This window comes from Pseudorca crassidens, chromosome 8 (assembly GCF_039906515.1).
Source record: "Pseudorca crassidens isolate mPseCra1 chromosome 8, mPseCra1.hap1, whole genome shotgun sequence".
NCBI classification, from domain to species: domain Eukaryota; kingdom Metazoa; phylum Chordata; class Mammalia; order Artiodactyla; family Delphinidae; genus Pseudorca; species Pseudorca crassidens.
Window position 1 is genome coordinate 91,956,065 of NC_090303.1, and position 23,972 is coordinate 91,980,036.

General features: G+C 40.9%; 1 protein-coding gene across 1 annotated transcript; it reads left to right on the plus strand.

Moving 5' to 3' along the window:
• Window positions 1-1,909: 1,909 nt before the first annotated feature.
• Window positions 1,910-4,142, plus strand: LOC137228732 (RNA-binding protein with serine-rich domain 1-like). The gene is given in 5 exon segments (XM_067745605.1): window positions 1,910-1,976; window positions 2,564-2,784; window positions 2,866-3,546; window positions 3,689-3,788; window positions 3,791-4,142. Coding segments are annotated over 5 exon segments (1,128 nt in total). The 3' UTR covers window positions 3,850-4,142.
• Window positions 4,143-23,972: the final 19,830 nt, after the last annotated feature.

The following is a 23,972-nucleotide window of genomic DNA, read 5'->3' on the forward strand; positions in this document are numbered from 1 at the left end:
TGAGGCACCAGGGTCCCCCAGAGGTGGGTTGCAGATGGTCTAAAAACAGAGGAAAAGTCTGTTTTTAAAGTAGTTGGGTAAAAGCAGGAAAGAATGAGGTAAAGTGGCAGTGATCCTGTGTGTGGAGTTTGCCTCAGATGTAAGCTGCAACACAGAGCTAACTGACAGAACACTTACCTGAAAGTGAAGAGCCCTGAACTCCTACTTTAAGCTACCTGTGGATGACAGCACCTTGGAAAGCTACCCTTAGATGCTCTCTGAGCACAAGCCCCGCCAATGGTGACCTCAAAAGGAAATTGATAGAAAGATTTTATACAGAACAATGCAAGCCTCTTTGGTGGTTTCCATTCCAATATGTAAAAGAGCTTGGAAGTCATCACTCCCAACCTCAAAACAAGAAAAAAGCTGTACAAACTGAAAATCAATCATTCTTCTTAAAACCATCAGAAAATTGAGGTTACAGGACAAATTCCCACTCCAAAAACTGAAGAGACAGGTGGATCACAGCTTACATGGAACAGAAGCCACTGGAGCTGAAGCCTGTGGGAACACTTCAGATGTTATTGACTAGTTACTGGAGATGGAACAAGGACTGGCTTGAGAGTTAAAAACTCTTAGGGGCTCAGTCTCAGGGTACCCCCTGATACTTTCATGAATTTACCTCCAGGAGCCCCACCAGGTTTTCAAGATGAAAATAACACAAAAATCTTCTCATGTTTAGGGTAGGAGAAGGAGAAAATCACCGCTATAAATATATCCAGACGGAGAGTTCTGTTCTCTATTAAAAAAAAAAAAGAGTTCACCCTCAGAGAAACTAATGCTTTACCAGAGCCTAACCTATCCCAGAGGGAGGGGAATTAGACAGCCTTCCTGTCCTTCTCTAGCCTTCCTGTCTCACATAAAAGGAGGGGGGAAAGCCTATGAAAATTCTTCTGGGGCTTCCCTGGTGGCGCAGTGGTTGAGAGTCCGCCTGCCGATGCAGGGGACACGGGTTCGTGCCCCAGTCCGGGAAGATCCCACATGCCGCGGGGTGGCTGGGCCCGTGAGCCATGGCCGCTGAGCCTGCGCGTCCGGAGCCTGTGCTCCGCAACGGGAGAGGCCGCAACAGTGAGAGGCCAGCGTACCGCAAAAAAAAAAAAAAAATTCTTCTGAAGGTTGCAACCCATAGACACAGGCCCACTAAAAAAAAAAAAAAACACCAAGATTCAATCATAAAATTACAGACTTCTTCCTTTCTGTAATACCTTGTCACCATATAAACAGGATTCTGGTATAACAATAGTGAGTTACAACTGACAGAGCTGTAAGAAACAGTCTCTAACTAAGAAAGAGTTGCTAGAGAAGCCCAAAGGGAACAGGGAAGGCAAAAACAAAAACACTAGAGGAAGTTGAACTCTCTGACACCTACAGCTACAGCAGACAGTAAACACAACCTAACACCTACCCAGGTAAACATAAAACCTCAGTTTTATGTTTATCTCAGTTCCTATTACCCAATACATTATGTTCAGCATTCAACAAAAAATTCAAAGGCATGCTATAAGGCAAGAAAATACGCAGTCTGAAGAGACAAAGTGAGCATCAAAACCAGTCTCAGATATGGCAGAAATTTTGGAATTACGAGGCAGAAATTTAAAATAATTATGATTAGTATGCTAAGGGCTCTAATGGAAAAGGTGGATAACATGCAAATACAGATGGATAATGTCAGCAGAAAAAATGGAAACTCTAAGGAAGAATCATGTTTAAAATTAAAAAATAAAATATTGTAACAGAAATGAAGATTGTCTTTGATGGCCTTCTTGGTCTGTTGGACACAGCCAAGGAAAGAATTAGTGAGCTTGAAGATATTAATAGAAATTTCCAAAACTGAAATGCAAAAAAAAAAAAACAAAAAAACAGAACATTCATGAAACGGAACAATTGCAAAGGTGCAGCATACATAAAATGGAAATACCAGAAGAAGGAGAAAAAGGGTAAGAAGAAATATTCGAACTAACAACGGCTGAGAATTTTCCAAAGTTAATGACTGATACCAAATCACAAATCCAGAAAGCTCAGAGAACACCAAATATGATAAATAGCAAACATCTACACTGAGGCACATCATTCAAACTGCAGAAAACAAAACAAACAAAAAATTCTTGAAAGAAACCAGAAGGGGAAAGAACCCTTGCCTATAGAAGAATGAGGATAAGAATTATACCAACTTCTTTCCAGAAACCAGGCAAGGAAAAAGAGGGTCAGTGAAATATTTAAAGTGTTGAAAGAACAAAACCAAGAGCCTACAAGTCTCTATCCAGCAAAAATTTCCTTCAAAAGTGAAGGAGAAATAAAGACTTTCTCAGACAAACAAAAACAGGGAATTTCTTGCCTATAGACCTGTCTTTTAAGACATGTTAAAAGAAGTTTTGTAGAGAAAAGGATTATTTAGGTCAGAAACTCAGATTTACATAAAGAAAGGAAGAGCAGTAAAAAAGAGTAAAAAAATCAAAGGAAAATAAAATATTTAATTTTTCTTATTCCTATTGATCTAATCAATGTTCATTCAAAATAATAATAGCGGAAGTGGTCGGGGCCGCGGCGGGAGGAAGGGCGCCCTCGCTTCGCTGGCTCTGTGGCGGGCCCAGTGAGGACCCCGGAATTCGGAGCAGCCGGGAGCCCGGCCTCCGCCCTCGGGGCCCTCTCGCCGGGCTGGAGACCCAGGCCCGCAACGCCGGGCCCTACCTACCCTGGAAGTGCTCGCGGCCCGGCGCCTGGACTGGGGAGTTGCTGCACTTTGGCGTAAAATCAATTAGGGATTGTTTGTCAGACTCAAGTTAGAAGTGAGAGTTCAGATAAGTGAGGCCGCCATTGCTGCTTTGAACACCTCAGAAGGGGAGAATAGATTTATCAGGAGTGAAAAAGAAGAGCTTGCTAGGAGTCAAAGAAAATAATAAAAAGTCCAGCACTAGGGCTCCTTCTCCTACCAAACGCAAAGACCGCTTTGATGAGAAGTCCAAGGATCGCTCCAAAGATAAGGGGGCCACCAAGGAGTCGAGCGAGAAGGATCGTGGCAGGGATAAAACTGGAAAGAGGCGCAGCGCTTCCAGTGGTAGCAGCAGCACCAGGTCTCGGTCCAGCTCGACCTCCAGCTCGGGCTCCAGCAGCGGCTCCAGCTCATCTTCTGCATCGAGCCACTCAGGAAGTTCCAGCACATCCCCCAGCTGCAGCTCCGGCAGCTCCCCTGGCTCTCCGAGTCCTTCTCGGCGCAGGCCTGACAACAGGCAGCGTTCCCGCTCCAAATCCAAACCACCCAAAAGAGATGGAAGGGAAAGGAGAAGGCGGAGCCCTTCCCCTAAACCCACCAAAGTGCACATTGGAAGGCTCACCAGGAATGTGACCAAGGATCATATCCTGGAGATATTCTCCATCTTCGGGAAAATTAAAATGATTGACATACCTGTAGACAGGATGCACCCCCGTCTGTCTAAAGGCTACGCATATGTGGAGTTTGAAAATCCAGATGAGGCCGAGAAGGCGCTGAAGCATACGGACGGAGGACAAATGGATGACCAGGAGATCACTGCCACTGCTGTGCTGGCCCCCTGGCCTCGGCCACCCCCCAGGCGATTTACCCCTCCCAGGAGAATGCTGCCACCACCTCCCATGTGGCGCAGGTCACCCCCATGGAGGAGGAGCAGGTCGTGTTCCCCTCCGCGCAGGTCCCCCGTGCGCCGGCGATCCTGCTCCCCGGGCCGCCGCCGCCACAGGAGCCGCCCCAGCTCCACCTTCTCCCAGTAAGCAGGGCCACCGAAGCTCTGCCCTGTGACTTGTATCCCGTCCAACTCACTTTTGTCACTTTTCTAGCAGGAGGATCGGTAGGAAAGAAATCCCTCACTCAGGGGCAGGCTTCGAAGGTGAAGGCAGCAATTGCTGTTGCCCCTGGTGGCAGAGTTCCGGCTACAGGAGTGTTGTTGGTTTGGGGTCGTGCTTATGAAGATGCCCTCCAGTTTTCTGGCTAGAAAGCTTCCGCATTTCTAGTTCCTGAGAGTCAGTTTAGTGGCAGAGCCAGCAGGGATGAGCAGGGGGCTCCAAGAAGTGGTACAGCCCCAGCCTGGGAGCATGTTTTCCCATTCCACAGATGATGTGGGGCCCATCTGGTGGGCTGGTTGTGCCCTATCCTGTTAGCCTGGCCCTGCTCCCCTGCTCGAGTCCTCTTCTGACCTCTAGGGCCAAATACCCAAAATGGTTCTTTTCACGTGTACTCATGTGCGTGCACACACACACACACACAAACCTACGTCTTCCTTTCTCTCTGAAACTGGTAAGTTGAGAGCCAGCTCTGTTGGGTCATCACAGAGCCCCCTCGTTGTGTTGGTATTCATGGTGGTCGTGCAGGTTACCTTGGCAACGTGTACTTTGCTTTTTGGGCTTTTATTGTACAGTCAGTACTATACATTTTCTGTTTTGAGTTTTGTAACTTTGTAGCATTTTAGGTAATACTGTGTTTGTACTTTGTTGTATAGAGAAAAGAATTGTGTTGAATAAACCTAGGATTAGAGTGCAGCTCAAGTGTTGGGTTCGCTGCCTCCTTCCTGTCCCTTGGCCCCAAAGGCAGCTTCAGTTGTGAGGTAATTAAACATGATTGTCTAAAAATAATGATAATAATAGCAACAATGTATTAGGTGATTATAGTGTATGGATAAGTGTAACGAATGATAGCAATGTTATAAGGGATGGGAGGAAGAAGTTGAATACTCTGTTATAATGTATCTGCACTAGCAGTATAGTATTATTTGAAAGTGGACTTAGTTATAAATGCATAGTGTAAACTCTAGGGCAAACACTGAAAAATAATTTAAAGTATAATTGATATGCTGAGAGGAGGGAAAATGGAATTGTATAAGATGTTCAGTTAAAACCAGAAGAAGCAGGGCTTCCCTGGTGGCACAGTGTTTGAGAGTCCGCCTGCCGATGCAGGGGACACGGGTTCGTGCTCCGGTCCGGGAGGATCCCACATGCCGCGGAGCGGCTGGGCCCTTGAGCCATGGCCGCTGAGCCTGCGTGTCCGGTGCCTGTGCTCTGCAACGGGAGAGGCCACAACAGTGAGAGGCCTGGGTACCGCAAAAAAAAAAACCCAGAGGAAACAGAAAACAGGGAAAGAAAAAAAAAAGAAACAGAAAGTTCAATAAATAGAAAACAGTTCTAAATATGGCAGATATTAATCTAACTATATCAATAATCAGTTTAAATATGAATGGTCTAAATACACCGATTAAAACACAGAGACTGACAGACTAGATCAAAAAATAAGACCCAACCATGTTGCGTACAAGAAACCCACTTTAAATATAGAGACACAAATAGATTAAAAGTAAAGGGAAAAGATACACTATGCTAATACTAATCAAAATAAAGCTGAGTAGCTATCTTAATTTCAGACAAAGCAGATTCCAGGATAACAAAAATTATCAGGGACAAAGAGGAGCATTACCTAATGATAAAGGGGTCAATTCTCTAAGAAGGCATAACAGTTCTTTTTGTGTATGCATCTAACAGCAGAGCATTAAAATATGTGAGACAGAGCCTGCTAGAGCTGTAAGGAGAAATAGACAAATCCACTATTATAGTTGGAGACTGCAACTCACCTTTATCAGTAATTGACAGAAAATCAGCAAGCACGTAGTTGAAGTGAACAGCATCATCAATCAACTGGTTCTAATTGACATTTATAGACTTCTTCATCCACAGCAACAGAATACACATTCTTCTTAAGCTCACGTGGAACATTCACCAATAATTACTATTCTCTAGGCCACCAAACACACCTCAACCAATTTAAAAGAATAGAAATCATATGATGTGTGCTCTCAGACCACAATGAAGTTAAACTAGAAATTAATAACAGAAAAGTAGCTGGAAAATCCAAAATAGTTAGATATTAAACGACACACTTCTAAATAACAAATGGATCAAAGAAGAAGTCTTTAGAGAAATTAAAAGTATTTTGAACTAAATGAAAACGAAGAAAGTGTTTAGATCTCTAGATGTACACCTTACCCCCACAGAGCTAGGACTCAGCCTTTCCCCCACCCTGGCAGAAGACTAGAAATTTACTCTCTGGAGATCCTGCTTTGAACTCTGGACTCAGGACAATAGGCATAGCTGAGGATGCTATCTGAATAAGAAGAACTAAGTAATAGTCTACACACCATGTATCCACTCTGTTTCCCAGCCCCTTTCTCCTACCTGTCTTACAGAATAATAGTAACCAGGAATATGCCCCTGTGGGAGGCAGAATAATGGTCCCCCAACGATGTCTACATCCTAATCCATGGAACCTGTGAATATGGTATGTTACGTGGTAAAGGGAAATCAAGGTTGCTAATACACCTGGATTATATGAGTGGAAACTAAATATTACTGGGGATAGAGAAAGCGGACATTGGGGTACAAAGGTGGAAGGATTCCAAGGTCTAATGCCTCCTTTCCCACACTAGGAGGTTAATAAATAAAACCTAAAACTCCTAAGTCAAGAAATAGCATTTTAATACTTTAATAGTGATTTTTAAATGTGGAAAAAACATTAAACAACAATTGAATGAATTAAAATGGCTTCCTCTGAAGAGTGGAAATTAAAGATAGAGCAGAAATAAGACAGAGGATGATCATTTTTCATTAAAAGATTTAAAAATTATTTGATAAAATTATACTTTTGAAAGATTAATGTTTGCATATTCTATTTCTTTAGATACAGAATCCTCTTCTTATGCTTACTGATAGTTATTGAGAAATATTTTCTTGGTATCAGACAATCTCAGATCCCTGATATAAGCGTTTTCTTCCCAAGTGTTGCAAAATGCAAGGGAATAAAGAAATGCATTGGAGGGCACAGTGGGGGTGGGGCAAATGGATGAAGGCGCCCAAAGGGCGAAAACTTGCAGTTATGAGGCGAATAAGTCCTAGGGATCTAATGTACGTAGTGACTATAGCTAACAATACTATATTGTATACCTGGAAGTTTGCTAAGAGAGTAAATCTTACAAATTCTCATCACAAAAAATAAATAAATAAATGGTAAGTGTGTGGGGTTATAGATGTGCTAACTAAACTTATTGTGGTAATCATTTTGCAACATATACATGTATCAAATTATCACATTATACACTTTAAACTTACACAATGTCATATGCCAATTATATCTCAGTAAAACTAGGAAAAGAAAGAAATGTATCTGACAGATCCAAATATAAACATAACATGAAGCTCCATTCTTCCATAGTTCTGAACACTTCATTCAGTGCTTTCCATGGATTTTTTTTTTCTTTTCATCCTCCTTCTAACCCTCTGTATTAGTTTCCTAGAGCTGCTGTAACTAACAACTACAAAGCGGGTAGCTTAAAACCATAGAAATGTATTGTCTCACAGAAGACAAGGAAGCTAGAAGGCCTAATTCAAGGTGTCAGCAAAGCTCCAGGGGAGGATTTTCCACACGTCTTCCTGGTTCCTGGCAGGTGCTGGCAATCCTTGGCGCTCCTTTTCTTATCAGTCCGGTCTCTGCCTTCATCATCACATGGTGTTTTCTCTGTGTGTGTCTCTGTGTCCAAATTTCTCTCTTTTTATAAGGATACCAGTCATTGTATTGGGGCCCACCCTAATCTAGCTCAACATCATTTTATCTTGATTACATCTGCAAAGACCTTATTTCCAAATAAAATCGCATTCACAGGTACTGGGGTTAGGACCTGAACATATCTTTTGGGAGGGTGAAATTCAGTCCACAACACCTTCCCAGCTAATTGTGTTGTTTATTCTAGCATTGCTTTCCTTCCCTTTGCCTCCAGACTTCACCTTAGCCCTGCTTCTGTAAAGCCAAACTAGGCTTCTCTCAGTAATGTAACTGTTTAAGGAAAACACCTCTTCTGAATGTGCCCCAACCCAAACCTACCAGTCCCAGGAAAATTGTACACTCCATTGGGCTAACCTAGTTCCTCCAGTTGGGGAACCCCACAATACTTAGTAGTTCCCAATTGGAGTTGATATGCAAATGATACAAAGATCTCAGCATAAAAATAGAAGAAATAATGATGTGATTGAAAGAGTACAGGGTGTGAAATCAGAAAACCTGAGTTACGATTTTGATACAAACACTTAGAAAACCAGGACCAACCCAGGTCTAAATTCTAGTATAATGTTATTTCCACCATTGCATGGCTAGAAAGCTCCACCTGTGATCCATATTAATTCCCACACCAAGGGCAACCATAGATGGCACTGAATGTATTACCAACATTTGAATGGAAACTCCTCAGGAGAAGGAAGAGAAGGAAGGGAAGGAAGAGGAACAGAAGAAAGAGGAGGAAATAGCAAATATAGTGTCCACAAAATCTCTTTTAATGATTGTTAAACAAATACACAGAGAAAAATTCCAAAGGCAAACTCTCTTAGAGCTTCCCTAAAGATGAATGGCAAGAAGACCTTGGCTCTTACCAGCATGTGCTTCATGCGATTTCGGTTAGTGGGTGAATCATACATGCTGGTAATGAATTTCCCAGGCTTTCAATTTTAAATGGGAGTAGATAGTGCAAGACATTCATTTTAACGTGGAGTGTTTTCTCCTGATGTTCATAAAAAGAATCCATTGTGTTATGATTAGATAATGCTTAACCCACCTCCGGAATGTTTTCAGAGTGACAGAAATTTATTTCTCAGTGACATCATCAAGGTTCAAGAAGGTCTGATCAGCATACTTACAAAGCCCTGTGATCCTAAAAGGGCTAAGACAAATCCTCCCCCTCCTTTGTAGGTTCCTCCATCTGCGCTTGGGTAATAATGCCTACCTTTCCATTCTAAACATAGAATAAGAGAGTAATTAAATAGAGCCTAATCATAGCAAAAGAAAACTCTGCTTTTTTAAAAATCTTTCTTCAGAATAATTTAGTTGTGCTTCACATGTGCTTTGAGCAAAAATTTTAGACTAGAATTTAATCTTAATACTAGTAATAAAATGCCATTTTTTCCTCAACCTATCATAATTACTCCATAAGCACATAAATTTTAACTTAAAAAATTACATCTAAGACTATCCATGCAAATAGATTGTACTTATGGACAGAACCACTGCAAGTGGTGATACCCAAAATCTTTGATGCCCCCCAAATACCCAAAACAAACAAACAAACAAAAAATCTTTGATGCCAAAACTTTGAAGGATTTGGCTTCTGAAAATCAGCAAATCCAGGCCAAAATCATCAGATCAGCAAATTGGATGTACTGAACTTGACCCAGTGCCCATGCAGTCAGTTTAGATTTGTAACTAATACAAAAAGTTGATTACTTCTCCTTAGATTTGTTGCTTTGAAGGGACATCAGGTGAAAGACTTTGGATATGACAGAGAAGCAGTCAGGTATCTCTTAGAGATTTTTAACTGAATAAGGTTAACTGGGCATTCTTCCCATTGAAATATCAAACTACAGCAACATTGTATATCAACTATACTCCAATAAAAATTAATTTAAAAAAACCAAATATCAAATTACAAAAGTAGAGATCTTTCTTGAAACAGCTAACAATACTTAACCTTAAGGAAAAGGTAGGTTTAACACCATCAATTCACATTTTAATTGTTTCTTTATAATTGTGAGGTTTTTTTAAGACAAGAAATGCAACTAAATAAGACAATTGACCTAAAAAGAAATCTATGTAGGGTTCCTTTCTTTTAAAGTAATCTCTTCCTCCTCCAAAGGCAGATTACTCTACAGATAGCAGCTATAAACCAAAAGAAGTAATAACTTTGGTTTTGGTTTTATAACAATCAATAAAAAATATTTAAATTCTCCAATCAAACAAGATTCCCAAGGATTGTTGCTGGAATTGTTTTTATTACAGTAATTACATAATAACTCACTGGAATGTAAAGTAAGAAGTTAACTGAGACAGACCACTAATGGAAAAAGCAAGGCATTGGGGGTATTTTTTTCAGTGTCAGGTTTTTTCCCCCAAACATCTCAACATTGGACATTTAGTTGAAAAGGGGAATGGGAGAAGAGGCACTATGTCTGTTTACATACACCAGTTTCTCTATATACATTAAGGAATGGAGAATGGGACAATGAAAGACTTAACAAAGTTAGACTGGAGTAGTTAGGATGTAGTAATAGGAAAGTGGGGTGTGGGCGGGAGGGGAACAGACTTGTTACCTGAGCATGTGCCACCTGAGGGAGCACAGTTCTGGAGTAGAGTGAGGCTCCCTGTGTAGTAGACACCTCCTGCTGCTGGGACACAGCTTCTCCCATCCACACATTCCCAAGGCAAGTGTGTCCCTTAAATTGATTGCTCCCATCAACCCTCCTCATTGACAACCTGTGTTACTCCTTGTACCTATTACCTAGTTAATGATTCTGCACTCATTTCCAGTGTGTGTGTGTGTGTGTGTGTACACGAGGGAAGCAGGTTCCCAGACCACCACACAAGTCTAACACCAGCTGGGTGTCCTGCAACTCAACACAGTTCTGACACTATCCACCTGGAGCCAGCATCAGATCCCATAGGTTAAGGACTCAGCCCTTAACCCCCTTCATTGCCAGTTGCAAGTCCAGGTTGTCAGATGTGCTTCTGACTAACTGGCTACAGATTGGAGGTTCCAAGCCCCGCTTCCTTGTATTCAACCAATTTGCAACAAAGGCTCACAGAACTCAGTAAAACAGTTTACTTACTAGATTATCAGTTTATTATAGAAGGACATAACTCGTGAACAGCCAGATGGAAGAGGTGCATAAGGGAAGTTATGTGGGAAGGAGTGCAAATCTTCCATACTCTCTCTGAACGCTCCACTCTCCCAGGACCTCCATGTATTCACCAACTGGAAGCTCTCCAAACCCTGTCCTTTTGAGGTTTCATGGAGGCTTCACTACATAGGCATGATTGATTAGATCGTTAGCCACTGGTGCCTGAACTCAGTCTCCAGCTCCTCTCCCCTCCCTAGAGGTTAGGTCCCAAACCTCTAATCACTTGGTTGATTCTTCTGGCCACCAAATCCCATCCTTAGGTGACCTAGGGCTTTCAAAAAGTCACTTCACTAACAGAAGTTATGGAGTTCATCACCTAGGAAATGCAGGAGTTTTAGGCCCTTTGTGGCAGAAACAGGGACAAAAACAAAATATATATTTCTTACTATAAATCACATCTTACTAGTTCATGGTATATATTTCTTAATCTTCAGTGGTTCCACAGAACTGCCTTGTCCCATGTTGGTTCTCAAACTGACCCTTGTACATGGAGGGCAAGGAGAGACTGAAGAAAGAGGCAGAGCACTCCAGATTGGTAGGCAGTGGGTTGAATAAGAAGGAAACTTACTTGTGAGGCTTGTCTTGAGCACCGAGAAACAGTACATCTTTGCACCTGCTGCCAGAATCTCAAAAGTTTGTATTGAGGCCTTAACGGTTTCAGTCACATATTCAGTCCTGTCGTTCTCAACACCACATTGCTCTGTCCAAGATGCGTCCTTGAAAATGGTTCCAACTGTGGGAATGGTGGACAGAGCATACATTTCAAGGACAGGGGATAGGATGAGGAGCCTCCCATTGCCCTGGTCCAGCTCAGGAGTCAGTCGGTGGTCACATCTTCTCCATGACCTCTAATATCCCACCACCTTCAAATTAATACGATCACTGCTATCCTCCTCCCTCAGGCTCTTCCTGGGCAGCGGTGACCAATCTCCTCCACTGGGCTGCCACTTCACAACGAAGGAACCAGGGCTACACCCAAGGAACACACAAGCTGCACCTGTGCATGAAAAACAAAATATGTTTAGAATAAGGTTTTAGAAGATAACTATTGCTATTAGTTACCTTACTCTTAATCATGTGATGTTTATGCTGGAAGAGACCTTGGAGATGAGGAAACTGAGGTTCAGAGAAGTGAAGCGGCGGGTCTGAGGTTCACACTGAGTGAACTGTGGCATCAGCATGAGCACCCAGGTGCTTGACCTACTTGTGCACTACTCTCCATCACTCCTTCCTCTCTCCCATCAACCATCCTGAGTCTTAATCCTTGTCTCCTCATAGTTTTAAAGGAAGAAAATTGAAACCTTCTTCTATTTAATTTACTGTTAAAAGCCCACCAAAATCATGCCCAGCTCTTCACATGTAAATATTAGAGCAAAAAAAAATAGTGGAGACTCATGCAGTGATCCAAGTCCATGTCTGGACATATATTCCCTGAGAAAATTGTGCCCATCTGCACCAGAATATTTAACAAGAAACTTCATGTATTTTGCCCACTGCATCCTTGGCCTCTGCTTCACTGAGAGGGAGACAGTCCCGAATATGGACTGCCGTCCCGTATCTGATCCAATGGTGGAACCAGTGGCCTGTGGTGGCTACCAACTTGGTGCCGGGGACATCGGCCTGCTCATTCCAGTTGTTCTCAGCTTGGTAGGGGTCCTTTTTACATTTATCTATCTAGGTGACAAATATTTTGCCTTCCCACTCAGCCAGTTTTTGCCATAGATCTTGTCATACTGGGGTGCCTTTGATAGCTCAGTGCACTTTTTGTTATTTCCTTTACCATATGACCAGGTCACAGGCCAGGCCCAGGAGTCCATGAAGGTGTAGTACGGAGGGGATTTGAAGATAGCCTGCATGGCTACCCACACAGCCACTTCTCTGCTCATTGGGTCTGTCTGTCTGATCCTTGATTGCTAATGATGTGTCTATCTTGACAGCTGCTAATGAACCCCCTCAGACTTTCGTCTTCCACCTATGAACCAGGCCATACCTTCTGCGGGAACCTCTTCTAAACGTGGTCCCAACAGGCTACTGGGGTAACCAGAGGCTTCATTGCACCCAGAAGTGGTCTTTTAGGGTGAGGGCCACGTGTTTATGCAAGCATGTGACTCCTGAGGACCTCACGTAACTTTGGTCTTGTATGTATTTTTCCGTTTGATGATGGAACTTTGTTGTGCCTGCCCCACTTTTTTGGTTGGGTTAATGTCGATCCAGTTTAGGATGGGCTGGTCAGACCTTGGTAACACCATAGACTCACGAGTCAGGTGTTGTTTCTACTAGCACGTAGTAATAGTCCAGGAGCTGTCACTCATCTATATCAGTCTGGGACAATGTGGTCCAGGCAATGACCTCAGATGGTTGGGTCATTAACCTCTAAAGATTTGTAGGATCAGCTCAACATGTCATCTTTTTAGGTACAATTTGGGATGGAGCCCAATGGGACATTCTAGCTAACTTTAAGGAGAAGTTTCTGACTATACTTATGTCAATTAAAAATTAATCAGTTGATCTAAGAAAGAAATGGAAAATTTTATTTCAGCCAAATTGAGGATTTTAACCCAGGAATAGCATCTCAGAAAGCTCTGAGAACTGTTCCACCCATTAGAAGTCAAAGCAGTTATATAAGTTTTTTGAAACAGAGGGCTGTATGTTAAATGACATATGATTGACAATTTACACAATCCAGATCTGCAAGTACAGGGTGGTGGGTCATGTGACCCCTTACAAGATCAAGAAGGAATGTTATCTTTTAAGGAGTTGTCTTATGGTTGAACTGGTATTTCTGCCAATGGGGGAGGTTTGGTTGATGCATAATGCAGATACACAATGCACAGTAGAGGGGAGAGTGGAAGTCAAAGGGCAGAGAAAATTTTTTATGTTTAAATGTTTCTTGTCTTGCCATAAAAGATGAATTTTATTTCACCCCTAGTACTCCCAACTTTAACAAAAAGCACAACACCTGCTGGGGCTTTTTAGGCACTGGAGACAATACATTCCACACCTCCACATTCTGCTTGTCCCACTGGTGCAGGTCACAAAACCCCACCTTAGAATTGGAACAGAGGCACACTGGAGGAAATACAATGTGCAGTACATGCAGCCCTGCTCAGGGGCTCCATGGCCCTTCAGTTCTTCTGAACTGTAGGTCTCAGCAGTGTTACTGAACTGAACGTGGGTCCATTCGCCTGTTGCGCAGCAAAGCCAATCTACTGACAGTGGGTTGTGGTGAAGGAAATTACAGTGTTTATTGCAGGATTGCAAGCAAGGAGAATGGGCAGCTCATGCTCAAAAGACCCAAACTCCCTGATGACTTTCAGGGAAGGATTTTTAAAGGCAACATTAAGGGTGAGGGTTGCAGCTCGTGGACTGTCTTCTGATTGGTTGGTGGTGAGGTAACAGGGTGATGTTTTGGGAATTTTAACAATCAACCTTCTGGTTCTAACCGGTCTGGGGTCTGCATGGTTATTATGGTCAGCATGTAATCACCTTTTCCACCTGGGCCAGGGTCTTATTTTCTGCAGAACTCAAAGATATGCATCAGATTGTTATGTACATCCCTTCAGGAGGAACTAGGACTCTGAACTAGTGTTTATTTTTATTTTTTTTATAAATTTATTTTATTTATTTATTTTTGACTACATTGGGTCTTCATTGTGCACAGGCTTTCTCTAGTTGCGGCGAGCAGGGGCTACTCTTCATTGAGGTGCACAGGCTTCTCATTGCGGTGGCTTCTCTTATTGTGGATCACAGGCTCTAGGAGCACAGGCTTCAGTAGTTGTGGCACGCGGGCTCAGTAGTTGTGGCTCACAGGCTTAGGTGCTCCGCGGCATGTGGGATTTTCCCAGACTGGGGATTAAACCTGTGTCCCCTGCATTGGAAGGCAGATTCTCAACTACTGTGCCACCAGGATAGTCCCTGAACTAGTGTTTAAACTATCATTACTTTTCTTGCTTTTTCTTTGTTTCTGCATTCCGTCATTTCCCTCATTAGTAATAGCTTGAGTCTGCTCTTTGGAACTTAGGGAAGGCCTAGGAGAATAAAGCCTTTTTCTAAAAACAAGAAACAGGGGACTTTTGTATCCAGGAAGGCCCTGCAGAATTCTGCTTGGTTTCAGCACCACCCACCCAGTTCGACTGGAGCCTATTCCAGAAAGAGCCTGCTACTGTCATTGGATGACCTGTTAGGTATGAACCAGGAAATTCCAACAACCACCAGGTACTCTGCCTTTGAGCAACAGCTTCTTGAGGGACCCCAAGCTAACATAATTATGTTCTTTTTAGTTCTCTATATATGTATTCCATTCATCAGTTTTGTTTCTGTTTTTGTTTTAATGTTTAAAATAATCATGGCAATCTGTATAGTAATAAGAGTCAGAGAGAGAGACATAATCTGGTAGCCTATCTGCGGGGGCTGGTAGTGTTGCTGAAACGTCTAGAAAACATTTCTGACCTCTCAGTTCAGAATTTTGAAAATGTGGTAAATCATGCTCTACTACCCAGCAATCATAAATGGTTTCTTTGTATTAACTTCTTGAGAAGAGGTCTTTTGTTTTCCAATCTTTAAAGCTGCCCTGAGGCAAAAAATACCAATACGGGTGAAATTTTTTGCAGGTATAGGGGAACAGAATTTGCCATCCCAAAATGTATCTCTTCGGCATATTAATTATTTTAAGCTAGTTATTTTCTAAGAAACAGCAGACATGGGGAAAACTCTGAAAACAAAGAAGGAGTTACCCTTTTGTAAGAAACATTTATATTTGTGAGTGAAATCTCCTTTTGTACAGATGCCTCCTTCACTGTACCTGGAAAAGGAGGATGACCAAATCTCTGGAAACTTTTATCAATAGAGAAGGCACTGACTTAAATCTGTATAACAACCTTACCCTTGTTTACTGCGCTTTTCCTAGTCACCTCCCATAACTGACTCTCCCCTCCCTCAAAATCCTCTTTTGTCTTTAGCTGAAGGTGGTATTTAAGAGAGGGCTTTGCCCATTTTGGTGAGTTACTCAGTTTCCCTGGATCTTTCCCATGTATACATGTTCTTAAACTTTTGTTTCATTTTCTCCCATTAATCTGTCTCATGTCGATTTAATTCTTACACCAGCCAATAGAACCTAGAAGGTTAGAGGGAAACTTCTTCCTCCCCAGCACAGTTATTTGTCTAACCATTCATTCCACATTCATGGTCTCAGTGATCCTCATGAGAATTATTCTATTATTGACCCCATTTGAGAGATGAGGAAACAAAGCCTCAGGGAGATTGAGTGATGCCACTTGCCACTTGTCCCCTAAGTGGGATACCAGAAAGAGAACCAATGTCTTTGACTTCTGGTCCTCAGTGTCTTTGCTTTCTCCTTCCATTTGACACTTGTTTTGATACCATTATATTTTAACACTAAATAGGGCTTTCGATGTAACAGAACTTCCCAGGAGCCCTAACCCCTTTCTGGACTTCAGCCAACAGCTCAGCTCAAGACAGTAGTTTCATCTCACTCTGGCTCTTGGTATACATACCAGACATTGTCTAGACAAACTAAAAAGACCCCACTAGACCAGGACAATTACAAATGACAGTGACCAGGAGAAAATGGAGCATTTCTCCCCCCTTTTTACATTTATTTATTTGTTCATCCATTAGTTCATTCCTATTCCTTTATCCAAATGCTTTTCAGTGAAGGAGGAAATTAAATAAGTATAATATTCTCTGCCTGTACTCAAGAAGTTTACAATCTACTCAGGGACTTTATGTGTCTACAAAAATTATTAGCAGTCTCTTGAACTTTTAGAGTGTGTAACGTGGAATTTTATTGGACATATGGATTATAATTTTTAAAAAAGTTTTCTTGATGCTATTTTTCAATGAATAGTCTTATGATGCTGCCTTAATCTTAAATTTGTGTCTATCTGAAGTTTATTCATTTTCATTATTATGGTGTTCCGTTGTATGTAAATATACCTCAATTTCTATATTCTATTTGGGGTGGATATTTGAGCTATTTCAGTTTGGCGCCGTTAGGCTATAATCCAGCCCTTCCCCTTCTGCTGCAGCAGTGATGTTAGGGTATTCTCTCCTCATGGCTCCCTCATGGCCATTATTAAATGTCTGAATGTAGGTATTTCATATTCTTTTTGCCAGTAATAATGTAGGCCCCATAGAAACAGAGCCCCTTGAATGGTCTGACTGTCCACCCAGGCTCTGCCATCTACCTGGCTGCCCAAGGACACTGGCCACATTGGAAGGAAGTATGTCACCCATGAAAGACAGTAACCATAAGGGACTCCGAATCCAGAGCATGGCTTGTGAGTGTGAGGAAGAGCAAACCCATCTGAGCTGTTTTTGCACAAGGAGATAGAAGACTTCTGGCAGTTGTCAGGGAAATCCCTGCCATAAATTTCTCCTAGCTGCTCTGAAGACAAACTCCAGACTTCCCAGTTACATTAACCCTTAACTTCAGTCTTGAGCACTTTCCAGTAGTCTTTCTGTCACACCCTGCATCCTCAGAGACCACAACATCCTCAATTTCCCAGCCTTGTTTGTCACCTAACCCAATCTGCCTCACACAAAAATGCATTCCTCTGGAAAATCAAGTGTCCCAGGATCACTGGAAAACTCATTTAAAAGACCAGCTTACCCTTAGAGAAAACTACATACACCTGATGATTGGAAAATGGCATTAGAACTAATCATTGTAAAGCAAATAGCTTGGAAGTGATGATTTAAGTTTGCCATGGTAGAAATATAACATTTAGGAATAATGAGTATAATTGACTATAAAAGAACATTTCTTTGATCTTTGAGTGATTGCTATTCATAATGCAAGCCTAAAGAAAAATGTAAGGCTAAAATTGTTTAAATTGATTTTTCCAGAGTACATTTTTAATATACTCTATTGATTGGGGAGCAATAAAATTTAAAACAAAATTCACTATTGTTACCAGAGCACTGGCTCTGGTTTCATATTGTAGTTCATATCATCAACTATGTATTTGTTGTACTAGAAAGGTATTATTGAGTTTCTAATTTAAATCTGTAAGTTCTTTCATTATGATATGAATCGCTATGTGATAACTAATATTCATTTACCACTAAAAATTCACAAAGCAGTATTTCATAGACATAAATTAGACATTACTAAATGATTACCCACTGTACATTTTATAGAAAGAATTTATTTAATATTATGGAAATTTCATCAGTATAAAAGTAACTGCTATTAACATTTAGAGTGTGTAACATGTATATTATTTTACATTTATTTTTAAGTAATATCAGACATACAAAAAGTTGCAAAAATGGTATAAAACATTCTCTGTATACACTTCGCCCACCTTTCCCTAATGTAAACATGTAGTATAACCATCATACAATGATCAAAACCAGGAAACTAATATTGATACAGTACTATTAACTAATGTAAAGACCTTATTCACATATTACCAGTTGTCCCATTAATGTCTTTTTCTGGTTCAGAATCCAATCCAAGGCCCCACATTGCATTTAGTTAACATGCCTCCTCAGTCTCATCCAATCTGGAACAGTTTTGTTCTGTCTGTTTTGCTTTGTTTTGTTTTGTTGTTGTTGTTTTCATGGCTTTGACAATTTTGAAGAGCACTGACAAGTTATTTCGTGAAATGTCCCAAAATTTGGGGTTGTGGTATGATAAAAAATATGTTTGGTCTTAGAAATAAACCCATGTGCTTATGGTGAATTAATCTATGAAAAAGGAGGCAAGAATATACAATGGAGAAAAGAAAGTCTCTTCAATAAGTGGTGCTGGGAAAACTGGACAACTACATGTAAAAAAAATGAAATTAGAGAGGGCAGACAGCAGAAGGAAGAAGAACTACAATCCTGCAGCCTGTGGAACAAAAACCACATTCACAGAAATATAGACAAGATGAAAAGGCAGAGGGCTATGTACCAGATGAAGGAAAAGATAAAACCCCAGAAAAACAACTAAATGAAGTGGAGATAGGAAACCTTCCAGAAAAAGAATTCAGAATAATGATAGTGAAGATGATCCAGGATCTTGGAAAAAGAATGGAGGCAAAGATCGAGAAGATGCAAGAAATATTTAACAAAGACCTAGACGAATTAAAGAACAAACACCTAGAAGAATTAAAGAACAAACAAACAGAGATGAACAATACAATAACTGAAATGAAAAATACACTAGAAGGAATCAATAGCAGAATAACTGAGGCAGAGGAACGGATAAGTGGTCTGGAAGACAGAATGGTGCAATTCACTGCCATGGAACAGAATAAAGAAAAAAGAATGAAAAGAAATGAAGACAGCTTAAGAGACCTCTGGGACAACATTAAACACAACAACGTTCGCGTTATAGGGGTCCCAGAAGGAGAAGAGAGAGAGAAAGGACCCGAGAAAAAATTTGAAGAGGTTATACTCAAAAACTTCCCTAACATGGGAAAGGAAACAGCCACCCAAGTTCAGGAAGCACAGAGAGTCCCAAGCAGGATAAACCCAAGGAGAAACACGCTAAGACACATAGTAATCAAATTGACAAAAATTAAAGACAAAGGAAAATTACTGAAAGCAACAAGAGAAAAATGACAAGTAACATACAAGGGAACTCCCATAAGATTAACAGCTGATTTCTCAGCAGAAACTCTACAAGCCGGAAGGGAGTGGCATGATATATTTAAAGTGATGAAAGGGAAGAACCTACAACCAAGATTACTCTACCCAGCAAAGATCTCATTCAGATTCGATGGAGAAATCAAAAGCTTTACAGACAAGCAAAAGCTAAGAGAACTCAGCACCACCAAACCGGCTCTACAACAAATGCTAAAGGAACTTCTCTAAGTGGGAAACACAAGAGAAGGAAAGGACCTACAAAAACAAACCCATAACAATTAAGAAAGTGGTAATAGGAACATACATATCGATAATTACCTTAAACGTGAATGGATTAAATGCTCCAACCAAAAGACACAGGCTCACTGAATGGATACAAAAACAAGACCCATATATATGCTGTCTACAAGAAACCCATTTCAGACCTAGGGACACATACAGACTGAAAGTGAGGAAATGGAAAAAGATATTCCATGAAAATGGAAATCAAAAGAAAACTGGAGTAGCAATACTCATATCAGATAAAATAGACTTTAAAATAAAGAATGTTACAAGAGACAAGGAAGGACACTACATAATGATCAAGGGATCAATCCAAGAAGAAGATATAGCAATTTTAAATATATATGCACCCAACATAAGAGCACCTCAATACATAAGGCAACTGCTAACAGCTATAAAAGAGGAAATCAACAGTAACACCATAATAGTGGGGGACTTTAACACCTCACTTACACCAATGGACAGATCATCCAAACAAAATTAATAAGGAAACACAAGCTTTAAATGACACAATAGACCAGTAGATTTAATTGATATTTACAGGATATTCCATCCAAAAAAAGCAGATTACACTTTCTTCTCAAGTGCACATGGAACATTCTCCAGGATAGATCACATCTTGGGTCATAAATCAAACCTCAGTAAATTTAAGAAAGTTGAAATCATATCAAGCATCTTTTCTGACCACAACGCTATGAGATTAGAAATCAATTACAGGGAAAAAAAATGTAAAAAACACAAATACATGGAAGCTAAACAGTATGTTACTAAATAATGAAGAGAACACTGAAGAAATCAAAGAGGAAATCAAAAAATACCTAGAGACAAATGACAACCAAAACACCACGATCCAAAACCGGTGGGATGCAGCAAAAGCAGTTCTAAGAGGGAAGTTTATAGCAATCCAAGCCTACCTCAAGAAATAAGAAAAATCTCAAATAAACCATCTAACCTTACATCTAACGGAACTAGAGAAAGGAGAACAAACAAAACCCAAAGCCAGTAGAAGGAAAGAAATTATAAAGATCAGAGCAGAGATAAATGAAATAGAAACAAAGAAAATAGCAAAGATCAATAAAACTAAAAGCTGGTTCTTTGAGAAGATAAACAAAATTGATAAACCATTAGCCAGACTCATCAAGAAAAAGAGGGAGAGGACTCAAATCAATAAAATTAGAAATGAAAAAGGAGAAGTAACAACAGACACTGCAGAAATACAAAGCATCCTAAGAGACTACTACAGGCAACCCTATGCCAATAAAATGGACAACTGGAAGAAATGGACAAATTCTTAGGTATAACCTTCCAAGACTGAACCAGGAAGAAATAGAAAATATAAACAGACCAATCAAAAGTAATGAAATTGAAACTGTGATTAAAAATCTTCCAACAAACAAAAGTCCGGGACCATATGGCTTCAAGGGTGAATTCTATCAAACATTTAGAGAAGAGCTAACACCCATCCTTCTCAAACTCTTCCAAAAATTGCAGAGCAAGGAACACTCCCAAATTCATTCTATGAGGCCACCATCACCCTGATACCAAAACCAGACAAAGATACTACAAAAAAAGAAAATTACAGATGAATATCACTGATGAATATAGATGCAAAGATCCTCAACAAAATACTAGCAAACAGAATCCAACAACACATTAAAAGGATCATACACCATGATCAAGTGGGGTTTATCCCAGGAATGCAAGGATTCTTCAATATACACAAATCAATCAGTGTGATACACCATATTAAAAAATTGAAGAATAAAAACCATATGATCATCTCACTAGATGCAGAAAAAGCTTTTGAGAAAATTCAACACCCATTTATGATAAAAACTCTCCAGAAAGTGGGCATAGAGGGAACCTACCTCAACGTAATAAAGGCCATGTTAAAAAAAAATGAAATTAAAACATTCTCTAACACCATATACAAAAATAAATTCAAACTGGATTAAAGACCTAAATGTAAGACTTCATACTATAAAACTCCTAAGGAAAACATAAGCAGAACACTTTTTGACATAAATCTCGGCAATATTTTTTGGCTCTGTCTCCTAGAGTAATGGAAATAAAAGCAAAAATAAACAAATGGGACCTAATTAAACTTAAAAGCCTTTGCACAGCAAAGAAAACCAGAAACAAAATGAAAAGGCAACTTACAGAATGGGAGAAAATATTTGCTAATTATGTGACCAACAGGGATTAATTTCATGCATATATATGAATCATTTTGTTGTATACCTAAAACTAACACATGGTATATCAACTATATTGCAATAAAAAAATTTAAAAATTTGGTCTTTGTCCCGTTTTCCTGCCATTGAGCTCCTAAAACACTTGAGATTTCCTGAGTGATAGAAGTACCTTTGTTACACTAGTAAGGTTACTCCTGACCCTAGATAGCTTCTGGATGGGGGGCTGGTTACCAAAAAAACCCAACCATGTGATTAAAAGAATAGAAATTTCAGCCTTTGTGGAGAGAAGAGAGACTAGAGATTGAGTTCAATCACCAGTAACAAATGTTTTGTCAACTGAGAAAAATGCACAATGTGAGAGTTGTGAGTTAAGTTCTGTTTGCGGCCTAATGAGGACTATAGCCTGGGGGAATAGCCTCTCAGATAGCTCTGAGGAACTGCTCTGAAAAGGTAGGGGGGATGTCCCTGGTGGTCTAGTGGATAAGACTCCGCATTCCCAATGCAGGGGGCCTGGGTTTGATCCCTGATTAGGGAACTATATCCCACATGCATGCCATAGCTAAGAGTCTGCATGCTGCAACTAAGAAGTCTACATGCTGCAACTGTGTGCCTGCATGCTGCAACTGAAGATCCCACATGCCACAACGAAGATCGCGCATGCCTCAACCAAGACCCAGTGAGAAAGAAAGGGAGGAAGGGAGGGAGGGAGAAAGAAAAAGTAGGGGGAGTTCAGTATATACATGATTTTAGTGAAGGGGATACAGGCATTCAAGCACACGTCTTGGCAGAATGTTGCTGCTAGCCATGGGGAGAAGATGTCTCTGTCAATGCTGTGAAAAGATGCAAGAAAATGCGCTCATAAAATCTCCTAAAAGCATTCAACTACCTGAAGGCCTGTTCCACCAGTTTTCTCAAGAGCACAGAGTGCCTCATTCCTGATCTTCACCCTGAACTCCTTTCAGGGTGTGTTGGAGGTCAGTGGCTGCAGTGGCTAGTGACTTCATTCTTGTAGAACCAGATGGTTAGTGACAGTTTTTAGTTGGCATAATTAACCTTGTCTAGGTAATGAAGCCTTGACAGAAGCTCTTGAACAACAAGGATCTGGGAGCTTCTCGGTTGGTGAACACATTAGTGTGCTGGGAGGATAGCCCCCTGGAAAAAGTGCGGAAGCTCTGCACTCCCTAATCCCTCCTCAACACTTGTCTTCCATTTGGCTGTTCCTGAGTTGTATCCTTTATACTAAAACTGTAGTTGTAAGTATAGCACATTCCTGAGGTCTGTGGGCTATTCTAGAGAATCATCAAAACTGAGCAGAGGGGTGTGGTTGTGGGAACCCCCAAATTTGTGATTGGGTGGGCAGAAATGTGGTGCTTTGAGGACACTCAAGAATTTCAGCCGGTGTCTGAAGTAGGGGCAGCATTGTGGGACTGTGCCCCTTAACCTACACGGTCTGTGCTAATTCTGGGTAGTTAGTGTCAGGATTGAAGTGAATGGAAGGACACGCAGCTGGTGTTACAAAACTGATCTTGGAAAATGACACACAGGGTTATCTGATGTCTGCTCATGATAAATTCACGTTAATATTTTTGGTAAGTAAACCACGGAAGTTGATCTTGGGGGGTCACAGGGTGTGGCAGCTTGAAGCAGGATCTTAGTTACCTGACCAGGAATTGAACCCAGGCTATGGTGAGAAGAGCACCGAATCCTAACCACTAGAACACGAGGGCCAGCAGGCTTGAAACAGAACCTCAGTCCTTGTCTTCTTTCAAGAAATAATTCAGCAAAGAGACAGAGGTAGTGAAGTGGGTAATGCATTTATTAGAAGCAAAGTACATGTGAAAGAACACACAGGCAGCATGTGGAGTGAGCCCCATGCTTTTGGGGTGGCTTAAATTGCTTATATGGGGGCAGTTTTCTGGGTTCCCTCTGGCCAATCGTCTTGCTCGTTGACCATATTTGGTCTGACTCATGTGCGTAAACATCTTTTACCCAAGATAGATTCCAGTGCGAGGGTTTCTGGGAGATTGGCAGGACATATTATGGGCTGGTGCTCCCTCCCTTCCCTGACCCCTGAGCAATTTTCTGCGCATGTGTGGTCTGAGAGGTCTCCTTGATCCCAAGAAAAAT